We start from the raw sequence: 22,567 nt of genomic DNA on the forward strand, positions 1-22,567 counted from the left end.
GGGAGCTTGCTTCCCCCTGTCTCTCTGCCTACTTGTGATCTCTCTCTCTCTCTGTCAAATAAATAAATAAAATATTTTTTTAAAAAGTCAGAAACTAGAAACCAACCAAATGTCCACCATAGGCAGAAAGAAGAAGGGATCCAATATGGCAACAAAAAAGAACTATACAAAGATATGCATGAATCTACAGAAAGAATGTTGAGCAAAACCAGACACAAAAATATAATCAGTATCACTTATACAAAATTCAAACAAAGGCAAATTTAGTCAATGATGTTAGAAGTCAGTAGAGCGGTTACCTCTGGGTAGAAAAAGGTTCATACTAGAGTGGGAACAAGGGAAGTTTCTGGGATGCCGACAACATTCTATTTATTGACCCGAGTAGTCATTACATAGGTATATTCTCTTTGAAATAATTCAGAGCTCTATACACTTCTGATCTGTGCATCTTCTATATGCATATTACACTACACTTTAGAAGTTAAAAAAAAACAACAACGAAACCTCACTGGAGAGGAGTCCCTAGGTATCACGTGAACAGTCTTCCGCATTAGGCAATGAAAACACCTTTGAGGAAACTGGAGGCGGGTACTTGGTAAGCAAAGCACGGAGTAATGGAAAGTGGACTGACCAAAAATCCGGAAACCCTGGCTCTGACAAAAACAGCTGGGACATTAAATTGGTACACCCCTCTGGATCTCGGCCTTCTCGCCCCCGCCCATAAAATGGGTGTTGGAAATGAAGGGTTCTAGGTTCCTCCCAGCTCTGGAGCCTGGGGGACCGCTTGTTTTCGCCACAACCAGCTCTGACGGTGGGCTGGGCCCAGGCATGCCCCTGCTCCGCCGCGTCAACTCCGCTTTCTCATGCGGCGCAGAGGGGCGCATAAGCCGGCGGCCAGACCACTGGCCCGGTCGGGTTAATGTGGGGACGTACCCCGACATAGAAAGGGACCAGGTCTACACCTCACACTCACCTCGGTCCGCAGCGCTTCTCACTCGGGAGGGCTGCACGCTCCGACTTCTGTCCGCTGGTCTGGTCCGCGACCGACCCCGGACGGATTCCAGACGCCCTCCTTGCTGCTAACTTCTCTACTCCCTTGGGCTGGCCTCCTGCACACAACCCACGCGAGTTTTAGGTCCCAACTACCTCCCCCAGGGAGCGTTAGTTCTCCTCAGACGAAGAGTGGCCGCACAACTCTCCCCGCCCGGCAGCTTTCGGAGATCCCGCCAAATGCACCGGAAGGGTCACGCCAGCGTCAACGTAACGTCTCCCCGCCCACCTCGGTGCCACAGTCTAGCCCGCCCTGCCGCGGCTCGAGAGCGGGAGGTGGGCCCAAGGATCTTGATGTTGCATGATGTCAAGGAGTTCTCTTTTCCGTTTACCCCTAAGAACTAATTCACAATTTGGAAGTCGCCAAAGTCTTCTCTTTCACCTGACGAAGGACTACAACTTCCAAGAGGTAGTGGGGTCGGCCGGAGACTCCAACTCCCAGTATGCACCGCGGGCGCCTGGCGTTTTTAGCGCCTCAGCCTCTCTGCGGAAAAGCCTGGCATTACAGAGGTGTTGTCGATTTGCTTCCAAAGTATCTAAGCCTGTGTTTGCTCTGAGCTTCCGACTTCGTCATGTCAAATTCCTGCAGCCTGACGTTTTTCAGGTCTCTGGATGTGGTAGAGCCGAGGATGTTCGAGTAGACAGATGAAACTGGAAAACAGAGCTAGTGAAGGGGAGAAAATGCCTGAAATACTAGTCATGTCTTGGTAATTTGCTAGAGATTTGCAAGAGGAAGAAGACATGATTACCTTCTCATAGTTTTCTGGAAAGTTTGACCTATGATTCTGGTTTTAAAGGGTGAATGGGGTTTCCTGGGCAAAGAAGAGGAGATGGAGGACATAACCATATAGAACAGTATGGGCATGGAATTTAACGACGTGGTCAAGCCATAGTATTGTCTGATGAGGGAGGAAAAGAGTCCTGGAGGCGCGGATAGTGTGAAGTTAATATTTAGTTCAAGTGGGGCACCTGGGTGGCTCAGTGGTTTAGGCCTCTGCCTTCGGCTCAGGTCATGGTCTCAGGGTCTGGGATGGAGCCCCACATCGGGCTTTCTGCTCGGCGGGGAGCCTGCTTCCCCCTCTCTCTGCCTGCCTCTCTGCCTGCTTGTGATCTCTCTCTGTCAAATAAATAAATAAAATCTTTAAAAAAAATATTTAGTTCAAGTTATGAAGAAAGTTATGACCATGTGTGGAGCTTTAATCTTTATTCTTTAGTTAATGGGGAAATCATTGAAAAAAATTTTTTTTCCAATTTATTTATTTTCAGAAAAACATTATTCATTATTTTTCCACCACACCCAGTGCTCCATGCAAGCCGTGCCCTCTATAATACCCACCACCTGGTACCCCTACCTCCCACCCCCCCATCATTGAAAATTTTTAAGGAGAAGACTCCTATGATCTGTTTTTTCCCCCACCACTACTTTATCTTTGTGGGATGCTTTAAAGTTCATGAAGTTTTTATTCAATCCTCCCACCGTTGTCTTGTGACAATGACAGATTTCAGAAAAGAGTAAAGATAGCAAAAACTGTCAGGAAGTTCTTGCAATATTTTGGACAAGGGATGAAGGCTTCCTTGAGTTTGATCATTGACAGAACAGATTCAGAAAGCATTCTGGAGGCAGACTCAACCTAACAGTAATTATATAAATAGTACCTGGGGATAATAGTAACTGCCATACCAAATATACCCACTTAAAAAAAAAAAGATTTTATTTGACAGAGAGAAATCAGAAGTAGGCAGAAAGACAGAGAAAGGGGGAACCAGGCTCCCTGCTGAGCAGAGAGCCTCACTGGGGCGTGGGGGGCTGTCGATCCTAGAACCCTGAGATCATGGCCTCAGCGGAAGGCAGAGGCTTAACCCACTGAGCCACCCAGGCGCCCCCAAATATACCCACATTTACCTCCCCTTCACACCCTTTCCTTTGAGCATCTGCAAACCCCTCTTGGTTGAATGAAATCACATGTGACTTTGACCTTTCATTAAAATCAAATTCCTGTGACTGTGTGTTGTCAAACCAGAGAAACCCCTTTTATAGGAAGACTAAGAAATTAAGAGACCCAAGCTTTGCGCAGTGGCAGTATTGTAGCCAATGAGGTTTATCCGAGGCGCGATTATTGCTAATTGAAATTAAGAGACCAAGAAAGTGAGAGAGAATGAGACAGAAAGGAACAATTTTAAAATGTTTTTCAAATCTTTCCAATTTCTCAGGAGCCCAGCAGTGCTTACTATTCTCGAGATCTATGAAATACTCCTAAAAAAAAAAAAAAGAAATACTCCTAAATGCCAATAAATCTCCCATTTCTTCTGCTTAAACCAGTTTGAGTAGTTTTCCGTTCTTTTCTTCCAAGACAACACACTAAACATTTGGAAATAAGACAAACTAGTGTTCTTGTTAACAGTTAAGTTAGCAATCAATATGAATATGTTTAAGTGCGTAGTGGAAAAGTTTTGATATATCCTAGATTATGTCCAGTGACCTATTTGAAATCTCAAAGAGGTAACCTCTAGTAAAAAAAAAAAAAAAAAACTTAATCATGAGAACTCTAACCTTTTGTCTCAAGGATAATAATTTCCTGGCACAGTCAACCTGGAGCATAGAATGGGAAATCCGGAAGGGAAACCCACTGTCTTGTCCAAGTGATCCAATTGAGTAGTGCAAGGATGATCCAGTATGGGGAAATCTTATAATTGACCACTTTAACAGGTCAAGGAGAAACCCATATGGTTAATTTCATTTTGAAAAAGCAATAAAATTTGGCATTAATTCCTCATTAATGGGGAAAATGGGAGAAAGGAATTGGATGCTTCCTTAGCATGATCAAGAAAAAAGCAGATACTCCAAACAAGCTGCTTTTGTTTGTTTACTTGTGAAATGTTAGAAATACTTTCATTAAAACCAAGAACTGGGGCTCCTGGTTGGCTCAGTATGAGGAGCACATGACTTAATTTCGGGGCTATAGGCTGTGAGTTTGAGCTCCACGTTGTGTATAGAGATTACTTATGTAAAAAAGAAACAAAGAAAATTGTCTATTGCTACTATTATTTACTATTGTTTAGGAAATGTCACAGGGTGTAATAATTCAAGATAATAAAAAAAGATGTAAGTGTTCAGAAAGATTTACAGATATGATTATATACCTGGATAGTTTAAGGGACAATAAGAAAGTACATTAGTGTAACAAATTATGAAAATATAAAAAGATCAGCACCTTATTAAGTCTTAATAACTAATTAGACAATATAATGGAAAATGATCCTACTCACAGTTGTAACAAAAACCATAAGTGTCTAGGAATACACTTTTAGAAATGTTCAGGATCATCTTTAAAAAAAAAATGTTCAGGGGGTGCCTGGATGGCTCATTGGTTAAAGCCTCTGTCTTCGGCTCCGGTCATGATCCCAGGGTCTTGGGATCGAACCCCACATCAGGCTCTCTGCTCACCAGGGAGCCTGCCTCTCTGCCTACTTGTGATCTCTGTCTGTCAAATAAATAAATAATCTTTTAAAAAAAAATGTTCAGGATCTTTATGGAAAAATCTCTAAAACCATCCTCCCAGAGAAGGCTCAAAATTATAAAGTTGAAAATTCATCAACATCAATGAATTCACAACAGAAATCCCAATGCACTTCACGGCAATCACCATTAGTTGCCTACCCAATAGACATTTCCCTTTATGGCTAAGAAAACCTAGTATGTGGAAGGATGTTTACTAGTGATATTTTGGATGACTTTGCCTTCATCTGTATTCTTTTGTATATTATTTGCACTGTCGGTTTGAATTTATCTTGTTTTTATTATGATAATTGAAAAGTTGTAACAAAAATATAAAATGCCTTGGAATAAATCTAATAAGTGCCCATCCTATATAAAGAAAATTTTAAGATATTAACAAAGGACACAAAAAAGAAAAAGTATATGGGGAAGACTCATATCTTAAAGATATCAATTGTCGATGAGCTGTTCATTAAATTTAATATAACGTGATTTCAGTACAAATTACATTAAGAGTTTTTGGGGAAGAAAACAAGCTAGTTCTTACCTTTATATGATAAAATAAAAAAGCAAGAAGAGCTAGGAAAACCTAAGGGCCTGAAATGACCAGATGTTAAAACATATTATGAAACTGTAATAATTACAGGGCCATCTGGGTGGCTTAGTAGGTTAAGCATCTCACTCTTGATCTTGGCTCAGGTCATAATCTCAGGGCCATGAGATGGAGTCCTGTGCTGGACTCTGTGCTAAGTGTGGAGCCTGCTTAAGATTCTCTCTCTCCCTTTCCCGCGCCCCTCCCCAACTCTCTCCTCAAAAAACAAACAAACAAACAAACAAAAAACTATAAAAATTACAAAGGACTTTTACAATAACATAGGTCAATAGAACAGAACAGTTTAATCAGTGTCTTAGTTTCCTGTTGCTGCTGTAACAAATTACCACAAATATATGGCTTTAAAAAAATGTATCATCTTAACAATTCTGGAGATCAGAATTCCTAATGAGTTAAAAGCAAGGTGTTGACAGAATTGTGTCCCTTCAGGAGGTTCTAGGAGAAAATCTGTTCCTTGCCTTTTCCAGTCTCTAGAGGTATACAAATTCTTTGGCTCAAGGTCCCTTCTTCCCTCATCAAAGTCAACACTCTGATCTATTTCCATGATCACATCTCCTTCTCCAACTCTGACATCCTGCCTTCCTCTTATTAAAAAACCTTGTGATTACATTGGGCCTACCCAGCTAATCCAAGATAGTCTCCCCATGCCAAGATCCTTCAAAAGCTCTGCAGAGTTCCTACCGCCATGTAAAGTGACATTCACAGGTTTTGGGATGTGGACATCTGGGTGCGGCGGGGCGGGGTGGTGTCTACTACTTTGCCTACCGCACTCAGATATGAATAGGTAGAGAAATCTAGTATATGATAAAAAAAAAAGCATTCCAAATCAGTGGGGAAAATAGCCTATTTATTAAATGGTGCTGGGGTAGCCACATAGCCATCTAGAAAAAAAAATAATTTGGATCCTTAACCTTTGTTAGGATAAATTCCCAATCGATTTAAAGACATAAATGTAAAATAGTAAACCATAAAAGTTCTAAGAGAAATCATCGATTTTACTGTAGGGATAATCTAAATATAACACAAACTCATAAGTCATAAAAGAAAATATTGATACATTTGACTACATATCTTTAAAACTCTAAATGGCAAAACCTATAATAAATGAAGTCAAATAAAATGGTAAGTTAGGAGGAAATTTGGCAAACAACTATCACAGTTTCATTTTTTAAAATCTAAATTCAATTAACATATAACATACTATTGGTTTTAGAGGTAGAGGTTAGTGATTCATCAGTCTAATACCCATTGCTCATTACATCGTGCCCTTTTTTTTTCTTCAATATTTTATTTCTTTATTTGACAGACAGAGATCACAAGTAGGCAGAGAGGCAGGCAGAGAGAGAGGGAAGCAGGCTCCCTGCTGAGCAGAAAGCCCGATGCAGGGCTTGATCCCAGGACCCTGAGATCATGACCTGAGCTGAAGGCACAGGCTTTAACCCACTGACCAACCCAGGCACCCCTCATGAGCCTTCTTTAATGTCTGTCACCCAGTTATCCTATCCCACTATCTCCATCCCCCCTAGAAACCCTCTAGTTTGTTTCCTATAATTAAGAGTCTCTTACAGTTTGTCTCACTCTGATTTCTTGTTTTAACTTTTCCTCTCTTCCATTATGATCCTGTTTTGTTTCTTAAATTCCACAAATGAGATCATATAATTGTCTTTCTCTGATTATTTCGCTTAGCATAATACCCTCTAGTTCCATTCATGTCATTGCAAATGGTAAGGTTTCTTTTTTTTGATAGTTGAGTAGTATTCCTTTATGTATATATACCACTTTTTAAATATTTTATTTTTTGTAAGATTTTATTTATTTGACAGTGAGAGAGATAACAAGAGAGAGCACAAGCGTGCGTGCATAAACAGCGGGAGCAGTAGGCAGGAGAGGGAGAAGCAGGCTCCCCACTGAGCAAGGAGCCCAGCTTAGGGCTTGATCCCAGGCTCATGACCTGAGCCAAAGGCAGTTGCTTAACTGAGTCACCCCAGTATCCCAACCATGCACTTTAAAGATTTTATTTGTCAGAGAGAGAGAGAGCAAGTGAGCACAAGCAGGGGTAGCAGAAGGCAGAGGGACAAGCAGGCTTCCCACTGAGTGAGGAGCCTGATGTGGGACTCAATCCCAGGGCATGTGATCATGCCCTGAGCCGAAGGCAGATGCCCAACCGACTGAGCCACCGAGGCATTCCCCAAGCTGTGTACTTTAATAGGTGAATTGTATGATGTCAATTATATTTCAGTGAAGTTTTTTTTTTTTTAAGATTTTATTTATTTATTTGACACAGAGAGAGAGAGAGAGAGCACAAGCGGGGAGAGTGGCAGCAGAGGGTGAGGGAGGAGCAGGCTCCCCATGGAGCAAGGAGTCCAAAATGGCGCTTGACCCTAAGACCCTGAGATCATGAAGGCAGAGGCCTAATAGATGAGTCACCCAGGTGCCCCTCGGTGAAGTTGTTTTAAAAAATAAAGAAAAAAACCCGAGACTGGGTGACTCAGTTGGTTAAGCAGCTCAGGTCATGATTCCAGGGTCCTGGAATTGAGCCCCACATTGGGCTCCCTTGCTTAGCAGAAAGCCTGCTTCTCTCTCTCCCTCTGCTGCCACTCTGCTTACTTGTGCTCTCTCCCTATCAAATAAATGAATATCTGTCAAATAAATGAAGGAAATCTTAAAAAAAAAAAAAAAAGGAAAAGGAAAAAAAACACAACACAGAATACTGGTCCCCACCCTTAGTGTTTCTGATTCAGCAGGTTTGGGGTGAAGCTGACACTACTAGTCTAGGGACTAGGCTTTGAGAACCACTCCATTAGCTCATAGAAATGATAGTTTCAGGGAAATGAACCATGAGACTATGGACTCTGAAAAACAATCTGAGGGTTTTGAAGGGTGGGGGGTGGGAGGTTGGATGAGCCTGGTGGTGGGTATTACGGAGGGCACGTATTATATAGAGCACAGTGTGGTACATAAATAATGAATTCTGATACACTAAAAAGAAATTTAAAAAATTAAAAAATTAAAAAAAAAAAAAGAAATGATAGTTTCCTGAGAAACTTCAAATAGTTTTCTTTTACTGTCTTTCAGAGACATAGACATAGAAATAACTGCGGTTTGTATCTGGTTCTTATACTCAGGTCCTGACATATTTTAATCTTATCTCAGTTTTCAAATAAGTGGGTGATTCTAGAAGGAGCTTTCTTTGGTATATCTTCAAATGTTTATTGAATATATGGTAAAAAACAAAGAACAAAAAACCTCTTCACTTCATAAAGAGACACTGCTTAAAAAGATTTCCTATAATAAACTTATTTTAATAGTGCAAAAACCAACCTGCTTTTAAACAGTGAAGGAACAATTTCCAAAAAATTATATAAAAATAGCCAATCCTTTGAACAAATACAAAAGCAAACAATTAAGTAAATATTACAATTATGTAGGCAAACTCAGGAAGCAGAGACCATAATTACAAGCCAAATCATTCCTGGCGTTGGTCCATACCAGGTTACCAAAATGCAAAACAAAACTTCTACTTTCCAGGTTTACAGAAAAAAAATGAAACAACTCCATTAAGAAAAGTAATTTAAATTTCATGGAAAACAGACAATATTGGTGACTTTAAAAGTTTTTCAAGAAGTTCATGGAAATAAAGAACATCATCTTGATTTTTATGGAAAATAAATTTTATGTTGACTTTTGAAGCTTAAAGGACCATGTGATCTTCTTGACCAAAGGCTCAGAAGTAAAAGCCAATTCAAGAGCGAAGATAATATTCATGGGACCTATAGGACTTTAACCTGATCCTAAAGTATAAAGCAAAATGTTAAGATGAATTAGTTTAAAAATACATATATACTTTAGAATTAGATATAAAAGAAACAAAATTTATCATGATTAGGATTTGAATAAAGTTTGGGTTGAAGTTTTCTCATATTTATCTATCTCAAAGATAATACTGATCATTCAGTATCAATGAATATGCTTATATTTGTGTATGGCTTGAGAAACAAATATTCACATTAAATTCATTACTACTGCCAGAATTGACAAAACTGGTAGTTTCAAATGTGATATTGTTTGAAGTACCATTATTTAATAGAAAGAGACTGAGAATCTTGGTGTAAAGCATCCTTCAGAAAGATGGAAACTGCCCAGACAGAAGAGTATCTCTCTATACAGCGCTACATATTTCTATATATATCTCCTTGCTACATCAAAAATATACAAAAAAAAAAAATTACATATATGTACTGAGCCACAATGAATTAACTTTCTCTACAAAACTATACATAAGAAAACACTGATAGACATTATATAATAAAAGAAGGCAACGTCCTCAAGAAAAGATGGCAACCATTTGAATAGCTGAGGGCTATTGCTTTTTCTTAACATTTCTGGAATGGAGAAAAAAAAGGATGAATAGTTTGTAGACAGATATATCTCTATTCCAGAAATATCTGGTAGACAGAAGCCAGGCAACTTAAAAATCATAGTTCTGTATATGAGGAAATGGTTAATGTTTTTGTTACTGGTGACAGCTCTTCTTATACTTAAGTTACTTCTTAGGGCTTGTTCTATAGCAGAGGGCACAACTTTAATTAGAAGAAATTTTCCCTAAGTGTTCTACTATTTAAACCTCTTGTAAAAAGATTGGCAGTTTGATAATATGCTGTTTGAGGCGATCCATCATTCCTGACTGCAGAGATTTAAAAACTAAGCATACAAATTAACTGTAACGTCATCAGAAGGAATTTTACTAGTCTTCTTTCTGGGACCTAAAGACAAAAATTAAGCAGAGATAGATAAGCTGACATAATATCATTTTGAAGTGCACTGTGCTTGGCTCTTCTAGCTATAGTCCATGCATCTGGTGGTAGAAATGGCAGTCCTGAAGCAGATCTTGGTAAATTTGCTTGACTACATTCTTTAGGTAGTTGTCCTCCAGTGGTACTTTAGATAGAATTGCAGTGATTTCATCTTGGCTGGAAAGAACAAAAGTTTCATTAATTTTTCTGTAAGCTTACCTCCATTTCATTGGAATTCATGTTTTTGGGTATGGTCTCTGAGTCTCTTAGAAAGCATAGATAGGCATTTCTAGAAATAGCCTGTCCAACAGGAACTGAGATTCCAAAAACAAGGCCAAAGAGCAATCCTTTATGAACTATGAGGTATCTTGACTTAGCTAAAAATATCAACTGTTGGGCAATGGATTTGAGGTGGGTGTATTCTAAACTCTACTATCTTAAAAACTGTCAGCAGTGTGTCTAAAAATTCACAAAATATATAGTCGGAATGAAATATTATTATATCTGGTTACAGAAGCATTATGATTACACAACTTTTTAAGTGATTATTAAGTGATTATGTGATTATTCTGTTTTTAAGTCCATAGGAGTTATTTATATATGATCTGGGCTAAGCTTATGCCCATTTTTCTCCCTTCTTCATTCCCGTTTTAGGTTAAGAGTATTCAAAAGTAGAGCAAGTATAAAAGAATAGACCAATTATCTCCAGCATCCACTGGAACTAGAAATGAAGGCCACTGACTTTAAGAGAACAAATTTTTCAAAATGAAGTCAGAAGTGACAACTGGCACTCACTATGGATTATCCATTACTGGTATATCCAAAAATGGTATACATTATTTCTGACCACTTTGAGAGTTCCTTCAAATGATATAACATAGGTAAAAAAGTACTCAGGAGCCCTATCCTGCTGGCTCTTTACTTACCCAATGTTTCCAAGGTGATTTTGAATGGAGAATGGTAATGGGACAGTTGGAAAATGGACTGAGAGAGGCAAAGTTATCTCAAATTTTGCAAATGCTGTAGAGCTGGAGAATAAAAGTCTCAATCTAAAAAAAAAAAAAAAAAAAAAAAGGTCTCAATCTATAAAAGACAAGATCCTCAATTAAAAATATAAAACAAAAAACAGAGTGAAACAAATACATTTTCCTTTTATACTTGTATGTGAAACTTAGATGGTACATTATTTACTTGTCCTTATTAAATGGACAGTGGGTAAAAAATCTGGAACAGAGTCGCCTGGGTGGCTCAGTGGGTTAAGGCCTCTGCCTTCGGCTCAGGTCATGATCCCAGGGTCCTGGGATCGAGCCCCACATCAGACTTTCTGCTCAGTGGGGAACCTGCTTCCTTTCCTCTCTCTCTGCCTGCCTCTCTGCCTACTTGTGATCTCTGTCAAATAAATAAATAAAATCTTTTTTAAAAAATCTGGAACAAAGATTATTATTACTAGTATCATTTTCATTGTTGGCCATAAAACTCATTAAATCATTTTTAATACATTTTAAAAATATATTTTATTTATTTATTTGATAGAGAGAGAGAGAGATTACAAGTAGGCAGAGGCAGGCAGAGAGAGAGGGAGGAAACAGGCTCCCCGCTGAGCAGAGAGCCCCACACGGGGCTTGATCCCAGGACCCTGAGATCACGACCTGAGCCGAAGGCAGAGGCTTAACCCACTGAGCCACCTAGGTGTCCCTTTAATACATTTTTTACTCATTATTTACTGTTACAGGTTGACCTATGTCCCCTCCTGCCATCCATGTTAAAACCCTCACCTCCAGTATCTCAGAATGTGACCTTATTTTGAAAATAAGGTAACTGAAGATTTAATTAGTTAAGATGAGGTCTTACTGGAGTGAGATGGTGTCCTAACCCAAAATGATTGGTGTCCTTATAAAAAGGGGACATTCGGGGACGCCTGGGTGGCTCAGTTGGTTAAGCAGCTGCCTTCGGCTCAGGTCATGATCCTGGCGTCCTGGGATCGAGTCCCACATCGGGCTCCTTGCTCGGCAGGGAGCCTGCTTCTCCCTTTGCCTCTGCCTGCCTCTCTGTCTGCCTGTGCTCTCTCTCTCTCCCTCTCTCTCTGACAAATAAATAAATAAAATCTTTAAAAAAAAAAAAAAAGAAAAAAAGGGGACATTCGGACACAAACATGCACACAAGAAGCACATCATGTGAAGATGAAAGCAGATACTAGGATTATGTATTTAAAGCCAAGGTATGCCAGCAAATCACTAGAACATAGGAGACGGTCATGGAATAGACTCTCCCTCACAGCTCCTTGGAAAGAACCAACCCTGCTAAGTTCTTGATCTCAGACTTCTAGCCTCCAGAGCTGTGAACAATAAACTGTGGTTGTTTAAGCCACTCAGTTTGTAGTACTTTGTTATGGCAGCCCTGGGGAACTAATATACTTACTCAGTATTAGTCACATCTATGTTCATTAGGTTATAATTTGGTCCCCATCTCTTTAAAAACTCAATTTCCTCTCCAAGGAGTCTACAATGGCTCACTACCAGTGAGACTTCTTGAAGCATCTAGGAAAAAATTGGGAGAAAAATTATGAAAACATTTCAATTTTTTTTTTTAAAGATTTTATTTATTTATTTGACAGAGGGAGATCGCAGGTAGGCAGAGAGAGAGAGAGACAAGGAAGCAGGCTCCCTGCGGAGCAGATAGCCAGATGCGGGGCTCGATCCCAGCACCCTGGGATCATGACCCGAGCCGAAAGTAGAGGCTTTAACCCACTGAGCCACCCAGGTGCCCCAAACATTTCAATTTTTAATGGCTTTTTTATTTTTTTATTTTTAAAGATTTATTTATTTATTTGACACGGAGAGAGAGATCGATCACAGGCAGGCAGAGGTGGTTGGGGGGAAGCAGGCTCCCCGCCGAGCGGAGAGCTGGATGCGGGGCTCGATCCCAGGACCCTCAGATCACGACCCAAGCCGAAGGCAGAGGCCCAACCCACTGAGCCACCCAGGCGCCCCTTTAATGGCTTTTTTAGACCACTTGGCCATGTTACCACTTCCTTTAGTGGCTCTTTTATAAAGAATCTCTTGAAGTTAAACAATATTTTTATAGTTTCAGGATCTAATGTTATATACTTAACATTTCAGTTCTGTTTTTTGGGACAGATAACATAACTTTCCTTTAAAATATTTCAATCAGATTTACCTTAGGTACTTGATGTTGTGTTGTACATTTTTTCTTCCAGGATTCTTGTTCCTCAATGTACTGGAAAATAAGCTTATGAACTAAACGGGAAGAAGGAGGAGCTTGATCCTCTGAGGAAGGAAAAAAACAAATCAAAACAGGGTATTACTTATTTTCAAATATCTTATACACATAAGCTAGAAATAACTTCAAACTACTAGGTATTTAATGGGCGCCTGGGTGGCTCAGTGGGTTAAGCCGCTGCCTTCGGCTCAGGTCATGATCTCAGGGTCCTGGGATGGAGTCCCACATCGGGCTCTCTGCTCAGCAGGGAGTCTGCTTCCTCTTCTCTCTCTCTCTGCCTACTTGTGATCTCTCTCTCTGTTGAATAAATAAATAAAACCTTAAAAAAAAAACTACTAGGTATTTAAGTATCCTCTCCATTTTATTTTCAAGCACATATATCAATGTGTATATAGTGCACATAGACTTTTTTTTAAGATTTTATTTATTTGACAGAGAGAGCACAAGCAGGGGATTGGGAGAAGGAGAAGCAGGCTCTCCACAGAGCAAGGAGCCTGATGCAGGACTCGGTCCCAGAACCCTGGGATCATGACCTGAGCCAAAGGCAGATGCTTAACCAACTGAGCCACCCAGGTGCTCCACAGACATTCTTATAAATACTCAAGCCTTTATCATATATGGAATAGAGCTTGCTTAAAACCATAAGTTTAATATGACACAAATGAGTTTAAATCCTGACTCCCCTTACAACCTGAGGGATCCTAAACACGCTTACTTCTTTTGAGCTATAGTTGCCCATTTATAAAACAAGAAATACTTACTTCAAAGTGTTGATATAAGTAATACAACTGCTTGATATAGAATAAATACTCAGAATGGTAATTTTTGAATTATGGAAATAGTTATCATTAATCATTGCTTAAAATCTAGTAATATTTTAAAAAATAGTTTCTTTAAAATCCTACCCAACATTTAGAACATTATCCAAGAAATTTTATGTCTAGTACACATTTCTAAGGACAAATTATTATTATTATTATTGTTTATATTTACTTTGTATATGAAAGAGTTCTCAAGGAGCAAATTATACTTGTAAATATTCAACACATTTTTAGTGGATAAGTGTTTGAACTTACCATCCAACAGAGATTGAAAATTCAGGTCAACAATCTTCCTATAAGCCTTGTCCAGGAAAGGGAGACCAACTAGAAAGAACCAGAATAAGAGTAGCACTGTTTGTTTGTTTGTTTACTAATTTACTTATTTGAGAGAGAGAGTATACACCTATAAAAGCCAGGCAGGGGTAGGGGAGAAGGAGGAGTAGAGGGAGGAAGGGACAAGTAGAGGCCATGCTGAGTGCAGAGCCCCACACAGGGCTGTATCTCATGATCTGAGCTGAAATCGAATGGGATGCTTAACTGACTGAGCCACCCAGACACCCCATTATTTCTTTTTATTTTCTGATTTTAAGCCACATACAACTCAGTACTTTAGAATCCTACTATTTCTGGGTAGCAGGGTTTTTTTTTTTTCCTTATATAGGCAATTAAAGAGGTGTCTTTTTTTAAAGATTTTATTTAAGAATGAGAGCGTGTGCCCGCATGAGTAGGGTAAGGGGAAGAGAGAGGGAGAGCCAGGCTCTCTGCTGAGCAGGGAGCCCGATGTAAGGCTCAATCCTAAGATCCCGAGACCAGGACCTGAGCCAAAGGCAGATGCCTAACCAACTAGGCTACCCAGGTTCTCCTAAAGGTGTATTCTTGAATCATATTATTCCTTGGTAAGAATAATGGTAAAGGCTCCCCTGAGATTGCTGAACTACATTTACTGGCAAGTCTTTGAAGGAAATTTAAGGTATAGTACATTTATTGTAAATTTAGCAAGGCCTCCTCCTTGACTCCTAACTTTTGTGCAAAGACACTATTTTCAGGCACCATATAAAAAAATGACTATGATCTCTTCATACTATCTTTCTACAAATACAGTGAAAATGATTTATGCTTTTAGCATTAGGTTAGTGAGTAGCCAGGAGAGCTTTCCTCCTCCAAATTCTAGAGTTATCTCCTGTCTCTCAAATTTGGATTCTTTTGACTTTGTTGAATATCTTCTATGTGTTAGGCACTGAGGATATGACAATGAGACAAAGAGACAATCAATTTATATTCTCAAAAAGTTTATGCCTCAGGAGGATACACAGATAATTACACTAATAAACACCAAAAACTACAATCAGTGATAAGCACTATTAAGGAAAACCGCAGGAAGCAATGAGAATATATATAATAAGAGGGCAAATAGTAGAGGGAGTGGGTAAAAGGAGAGTCAGGGAAAACTTTCCTGCAGAAGTGGTAACTGAGTTGAGCTCTTAAGGATTATTAACAAAAATTTATTTAGTGAAAAGGGAGTACTATGGTCTGAATGTTTGTGTCCCCCATTGTATTTTATATATTGAAATCTTAATTCTCCCTGTGATAGTATTAGGAGATGGACATTTGGAAGGCATTTATTAGGTCATGAGGGCAGAGCCCTCATGAATGAGATTAATGCAGTAATAACTGAGACCCTAAACAGCTTGGTCTTCTAGTATGTAAGGATACAATGAGAAGTCTGCAGCCTGGAAGAGGACTCTCACCTGACCATGCTGACACTCTGATCTTGGACTTCCAGCTTCCAGAAATATAAGAAATAAATTTCAGTTGTTCAATAACTACCCAATTGATGGCATTTTTGTTATAGCAGTTCAAGTAGACAAAGATAAGTAAGTGAAAGGGCATCCAGGCATAAAAAACATCATCATGAAGGTCCTGAGGTAGGATGGAATATGGCTGAGCATGAAGAGATCAGGATCTTATAAAGAAATGAAAGAGGAGCACCTGGCTGGCTCAGTAGAACGAGCATGACTCTTAACCTCAAGGTCATAAGTTAAGGCCCCACATTGGGTATAGAGTCTACTTAGAGAAAAAAAAGGGAATAAAAAGGAAATGAAAGAAATCGATGTGCCAAAGTGCAGAGAATTGTTTAATGAAGCAGGAAAAGGAAGAAAAATTTAATTCATGTAAGACATTATAGACCATAACAAATATTTTGATCATTAGTCTAAGAATATTAGGTACATGATCAGCAATCACCATGATCACCAAAGCTACAGGAAGGAAGATGAATTGGAGAGGAAAAGGAGAGGATTCAGAAAGGCCAGCTGGAATGTTATTGTAGCCATTTTGTTAGAGATGAATATTGACAGGAAACAAAGAAATGTGGGTCAGTATTAAGAAATTAAAATCACTAAGTCTTACTGATGATTAGATATGTCCGATAAGGGATAAAGAGATATAGAGTGATTCCGAAGTTCTATTTTTAATTAATTAATTGATTTAAAAATTGGGTTTCACATACAATGTTGGGCTTGAACTCATGACCCTGAGATCAAAAGTTGCGTGCTCTACTGACTGAGTCAGCCAGATATCTCTAATTCCTAAGTTTAATTTTGGACCTGGACTGAAGTTGATGATATTATTATTAAGATTTTAGTAGTAGTAGTAGTAGTAGCAGTAGTTTATTATTTTAAAATTTTTACTATATAGTATTTTTTTTTTTAAAGATTTTATTTATTTATTTATTTGACAGAGAGAGATCACAAGTAGGCAGAGAGGCAGGCAGAGAGAGAGAGAGGAGGAAGCAGGCTCCCTGCTGAGCAGAGAGCCCGATGCGGGACTCGATCCCAGGACCCTGAGATCATGACCTGAGCCGAAGGCAGCGGCTTAACCCACTGAGCCACCCAGGCGCCCTACTATATAGTATTTTGAAAGATTTTATAGATTTATATACTTGGGAGAGAGAGAGCATGAGTAGGGAAGGAGCAGAGTGAGAGGGATAAGCCGACTCTGTGTTGAACACAGAGCCTGATCCTAGGATCCTAAGATCATGACCGGAGCCGAAACCAAGAGTCGGATGCTCAACCAACTGAGCTACCCAAGTGCTTCAATGGTATTCTTTGAGAAAAGGAACTTTTAAGCAACATCATGTGTGCAGGCTGGGAGACTGTGAAGTTTGGTTGGCCATGCTGAAACTGTTTCAGAGAAAAGACAAAAAGACACTGATAGGAGACTCTCAACAAAATAGCTAGAACTCTCTCCAGGCACCATAAAGTGATTCTACCTATTTTGATAAGCCTGCCAAACACAGAACTTCCAATTAACTTTTTAGGTTAACTTAAGTACAAAAAAAAGTTAAGAGTCACCAGCCATTAGAGTAAATCCGCTATCACAAAGCACAGAGGAGAAAAGGAACTCAGAAAAACAGACGCAAATAGCATGTTGACCCATTATTTGGATATGTAAAATTTCTATCATCTAATGTAATCTAACGAAGGTCAACTTTCACTAGCTGAATTTTTATTTTATTCCTTATCTAACAAAATTCTATTATCAGAAATTAAAAAGTGATCAACTTTTCTAAGATTTTCAGCAGCACTTTCATTATGTCAATAGTTATTATGGTATTAAAATAAAGATTGGACTCTTTAGTGAGTTTGCCATACATTTTCATGCAGAGGAATTATCTTACTTTTGCTCACCTACTGTCTCTCCAAAGGTGATGGTAAGTTCTATTGTGTCATAAAGGAAGGTGAATACAGCTTGATCATCACTCCACTCAATGACTTCCCACTCAGACAAGCTGGAGAGAAAGAAAGAGAGACAAAGAATTTTTTTCTGAGGTAGAAGAAGAGAGTTAACTTCTGATACCATGCTAACCGTAGCAGAAATAGTTGCTGAAGTTTTTCTACTGGCTTGGTAGACAATCAATATATTTTTCAAAGATTTTATTCATGTATTTGACAGAGACACGGTGAGAGAGGGAATACAAGCAGGGGGAGTGGGAGAGGGAGAAACAGGCTTCCTGCTGAGCAGGGAGCCTGATGTGACTCCATCCCAGCACCCTGGGATCATGACCTGAGCCGAAGGCAGAGGCTTAACCCACTGAGTCACTATACTTGATGTTGGGTACATAACTCTTTTTTAGAGTGTATAGAATTATAAGTTAAAACAGCAATACATATTACAAACACATGTCAATTGCTGTAATAGATTTAGACAACTACAAAGGCACAGGATAAAACACAAACTAATGACACCTACTTTTCCTTACCTCAACTGATCCAGTAGCTTTTTAGTTCTATCTGTTTGTTTTTGTACAAAATCTATTTGAGCAAGGGTCTGTTCTTTCTGTGCTTCCAGTTCTAAAAGATTTCTGCAAATCAAAGTAGGTATTCAGAATGAGATAAGGCTATTGTCACAATTTGGACTCCATTAAAATAAAAATTTATTTTAGTCAAAAAGTCAAAAAGTCACATGCTAGACAGCTCCCCATTGAAGTGAATGGCATCCATTTTTGTTTTCTTAGGCTTTTTTTGTCCTTCCTTCCTTCCTCTTTCTTTCTTTGATAAGCATTAATCTAGAAATGTGGGTCTAATTAGGAAAGGCTTAAATCAATGGTTCTCAAAATTAGGATTCATGAAGGCATCCTTGAAGGTTTGCATATTCTTTAAGATTATTAAAATTTACTCTTTGCTTTGATACCATAATGTAGGTCATAAGAATGCCCACCTTAAAACTGAGACATGGCATAATTTTGATGTCCGTGTTTGGCTTTTTTAGTTTATTAGAGCTAAATAGAACTTATACCTTGTTAGTTATTTTGCTAGTATTAATTTTAGCCAAACATTATCAACTGTCAAATTAATGTTGTCAGTTGGAATTTTATTAGTTTGTCATTATTTATATTTGGTTCATTTTAGTCTTATAGTTGAATGAGATCCATAACAATAAGAAAAATATACCTCATTTTATACTTATAATTAAGTATATTATAAAAGTAAAATATAAAAACAGCTTAATGCTAGGTTAATTTTCTTTGAAAGGATCCTGATATTATTCAAGCTTGAGAAGTACTACGTTGGATTAACACCCTATAAACAGTAATGGCTTAGAAAATGTTGTCAACTAAGATGGATCAAGTTCAAGGTGGAGCAGAAGCCCTGAGTCAATCTTAAGTCAATACTCATGTGCCTCATCTCCTCAGTTTTTGGAGGTAGAAGTCATTCAGTCATGTAAAGTTTAGCTTATTTTCTAACATTCTAAATGAAGGCTGACCTTTGAAGCTCTTCTTCTTCAGCTTTCAGCTGTTCCAGTTCTTTAGAAAGAAAACAAAACATATTTATCAGAATGGACACATTAAAATGTTGCTACAAAAATCATCTGTTCTACTGAAAATTCTGTATCATTTAATCTCACCTAATTAAAGAAGAGATTGTTTTTTCCCCCTTTATTTCCTTAATTAATTCAGTTACCTTTCTTTTCTTTTTTAAAGATTTTATGTATTTATCTGAGAAAGAGAAAGAAAGAGGAGGAGCAGAGGGAGAGGGACAAGCAAACTCCACACTGAGTGCAGAGCCTGATGGAGGGCTTGATCTTATGACCGCGAGATTAAGACGAGCCAAAATCAGGAATTGGGTGCTCAAACAACTGAGCTACCCAGGCACCCCTTCAGTTACCTTTCTCTGCAGCTCTCATTTCAGAATCCCATTCTTCCATAGGACTGTCTTTCTCTCCATCCTCCAAATTCTTAGTTTCTAAGTAGGCAATGTGCATTAGAATATCTCAGTCAAAAACAACCAGAGATGAGAAAAAAAGATGGTCCCAAAATGAAGAGTTAACAATATTTTACAAGCACTCATCATTCCTCATCTTCCTCACCAATAAAGCACTGAGCTATAATTATAATTTCATACAAAGACTTGCTTCTAGTGGCAGACAAGTGAACTTCAAGCTGTACAGCAATGATCTCCAACAGCAACTTCTCAGGGGCCACTTTGAGGTGGAAATCGTTTAAATATAATTTGCATATATCAAAGTTATTGTTAGGCAATCCCATGGACAAGAAGCAGGAACAGATACACATATACAAATGCATGCATGCACATTTTAAAATTTTAATTTGCTTTTGAAACCTTAAAACCTCATCCTTAAAATCCTTTTCCCTTCCCAGATCCGAACGGAGTTTAGATTTTTATGTCAAAAACAAAACTTCTTTTTTTTTTTAAAGATTTTTTAAATTTATTTGACGGAGAGTGTGTGTGTGTGCACAAGCAGGGGGAGCAGCAGAGGGAGAGGGAGAAGCAGGAACCCAATGTGGGGCTCGATGCCAGGACCCTGGGATCATGACCTGAGTTAAAGGCAGCCACTTAACTGAATGAGCCACCCAGGCACTCCTGTTCTTTTTAATTCTTCCTTTTTTTTTTTTTTTTTTTAAAGATTTTATTTATTGGGGTGCCTGGATGGCTCAGTCATTGTGCATCTGCCTCTCTCTCTGACAAAGAAATAAAATAAAATAAAATAAAGATTTTATTTCTTTATTTGTCAGAGACAGAGAGAGAAAGAGAACACAAGCAGGGGAGCGGCAGGTAGAGGGGAAGCAGGCCCCCACTGAGCAAGGAGGCCGATGTGGGACTCAGTCCCATGACCTTGGGATCACGACCTGAGCTGAAGGCAGATGCTTAACCAACTGAGCCACCCAGGCATCCCTGTTCTTTTTAATTCTTAAAAATATTTTATATTTTCTCTTTAGTTTTTTATATAAATTTATTTTATAAGTCAAAACTCCTTAAGAGACCCTCCATGGCCAGACCCTTAAAGCTAACATCTCCAGCTTTAGCTCAGATCATGGTCTCTCTTATGCTCTTTCTATTCTAGCCACATTGGCCTTATTTCAGACCTTGTACTTGGTATATTCTTTCCCATAAGAGCTTCTGCATGTGTATTCATATTCAATAGTCTACTCTCCCCTCCTCACTTTAACTCTTCCTTAGTCTTCAGCTCTTAGCTTAAATGCCACCTCCTCAGAGGGGAGCTGGTCTTGACCTGAGTAGGTTAGATTTCTATTTCAGGACCTTATAAGTACCATGTAACCCCTCTTTTGTAGCCACTTACCATAAAACTATTCAATTCTTTTTTTTTTTTTAAAGATATATTTTCAAGAGAGAGAGAAAGCATAAGTGGGGGTTGGGAGACAGGCAGAGGGAGAAGGAGAATTCCTGCTGAGCAGGGAGCCTGAGGTGGGTCTCCATCCCAGGACAGGACCAGATCATGACTTGAGCTGAAGGTAGATGCTTAACAGAGCCACCCAGATACCCCCTATGTGTTTAATTCTTATATTCTTTTCTAGATGAGAAGCTCCACAAGGCCATAAAAATTTTTGTGTTTTTTAAAAAAATATTTATTTATTTATTAGAGAGAGAGTGCAAGTGAGTGAGCATGTGCGTAAGCAGGAGATGGGGGAAGAGAAAGAAATCTAAGCAGACTACACTCTGAGCTGGAGCCCATTGTGGGTGGTGCTTGATCTCACAACACTGAGATCATGCCCTGACCCTAAACCAAGAGTAGATTGCTTAACCAACTGTATCACCCAGGCACTCCTAAGTTTTTGTTTTTTTATCACCATAGTATTCTTAGCACTGAGCACTATACATGGCACAGAGTAGGTACTCAGTGTATTTGCACAAGGAATAATGAAGGAATGAGAAAGAAATAGAGAGCTATTTGTTAGTAGGTGTTAGAGAGGAAAGTGTGGTTTTTGGTATTTTAAAGATAAAAGAGAGGTGAATATATTGTTTAGAGAGGAGGCAGGGACTACACAAGAGATAAGGAAAAATCAGTGATATGAAATTCCTAAGAAGAGGGGATGGAACTCAAAGTTTAGGTGGAAAGATTGTTCTCAGGGAAAAGAAGGATGGATGAAAGAATGAATATAGATATATAAAAGTTTGTTTAGCAATAGGAAGTTTAGAAATTGTAGCCTAATAGCTTCTATTTTTTGTCTGTGAAGTAGAGAGAAAGGTAATGAACAAAGGCATAGGGCAGTCAAGATTATGGAATTCGTATTATCAATGCAATGCAGTTATACTAGAAACAAAGCATAGTGTTAAGAACTCTGAGGGATATGGACAAAAATAAAGGCTGATTCTTCCATGGAGCTTACAATTTAGTTAGGGAGATAAACTACACAAAAGAAACTGTAATTACAAGTAGATGTATGGCTACTATAAGAATGACTAACAAAATAGCTATAGGAACTCAAGGGAGATGATGACTACCTCCTTTGGTAGGAAACAGAAGAATGTACTAGCAAAGACAAAGTGGCACTACTGCATAGAGATGACAAGATTTGGTTGGAATTTGGGATGCATAATAAAAACTAAAAGTAAATCGTGTAAGAAAGGAAGATCTATAAAGGGCTGGAGGAAAAAAAATGGAAAATGTTAAATGTCAAGGTCTGGTGTTTGGACTTTGTTATAAATGGAAAGATAAGTTTTTCAATGAAATAATGAAAACTGTTCTTCATAATTATTTAATCTGGCAACAATGCGCAGGTTGGACTGGAAAG

General features: G+C 38.7%; 2 protein-coding genes and 1 pseudogene across 3 annotated transcripts in view; 1 reads left to right on the top strand and 2 right to left on the bottom strand.

The window, feature by feature from the left end:
• RAD51 (RAD51 recombinase) overlaps positions 1–1,252 on the bottom strand; it is a 29,017-nt gene extending 27,765 nt beyond the window's left edge. Inside the window, exon 1 of the mRNA XM_044231895.1 lies at positions 974–1,252. The gene's annotated coding sequence lies outside the window, so the exon portion shown is untranslated. The remainder of the gene's footprint in view (positions 1–973) is intronic.
• A 1,861-nt stretch (positions 1,253–3,113) lies between these two features.
• LOC122894804 lies at positions 3,114–3,264 on the top strand (annotated as a pseudogene).
• A 5,176-nt stretch (positions 3,265–8,440) lies between these two features.
• Positions 8,441–22,567, bottom strand: part of KNL1 (kinetochore scaffold 1) — a 77,278-nt gene continuing 63,151 nt past the window's right edge. Inside the window, exons 18-26 of one of the 2 annotated variants that reach the window (XM_044229588.1) lie at positions 19,680–19,757; positions 19,279–19,318; positions 18,275–18,376; positions 17,703–17,803; positions 14,269–14,337; positions 13,130–13,239; positions 12,371–12,489; positions 10,879–11,001; positions 8,441–10,129 (exon numbers count right to left, since the gene is read on the bottom strand). In XM_044229588.1, the coding sequence (XP_044085523.1) occupies positions 10,000–10,129; positions 10,879–11,001; positions 12,371–12,489; positions 13,130–13,239; positions 14,269–14,337; positions 17,703–17,803; positions 18,275–18,376; positions 19,279–19,318; positions 19,680–19,757 (872 nt within the window). In that variant the 3' untranslated portion in view covers positions 8,441–9,999. Of the gene's footprint in view, positions 10,130–10,878; positions 11,002–12,370; positions 12,490–13,129; positions 13,240–14,268; positions 14,338–17,702; positions 17,804–18,274; positions 18,377–19,278; positions 19,319–19,679; positions 19,758–22,567 lie in introns of those variants that run through there. The other variant, XM_044229589.1, reaches the window with a different exon arrangement.

This window comes from Neovison vison, chromosome 13, assembly GCF_020171115.1.
Source record: "Neovison vison isolate M4711 chromosome 13, ASM_NN_V1, whole genome shotgun sequence".
Taxonomy (NCBI): Eukaryota; Metazoa; Chordata; class Mammalia; order Carnivora; family Mustelidae; genus Neogale; species Neogale vison.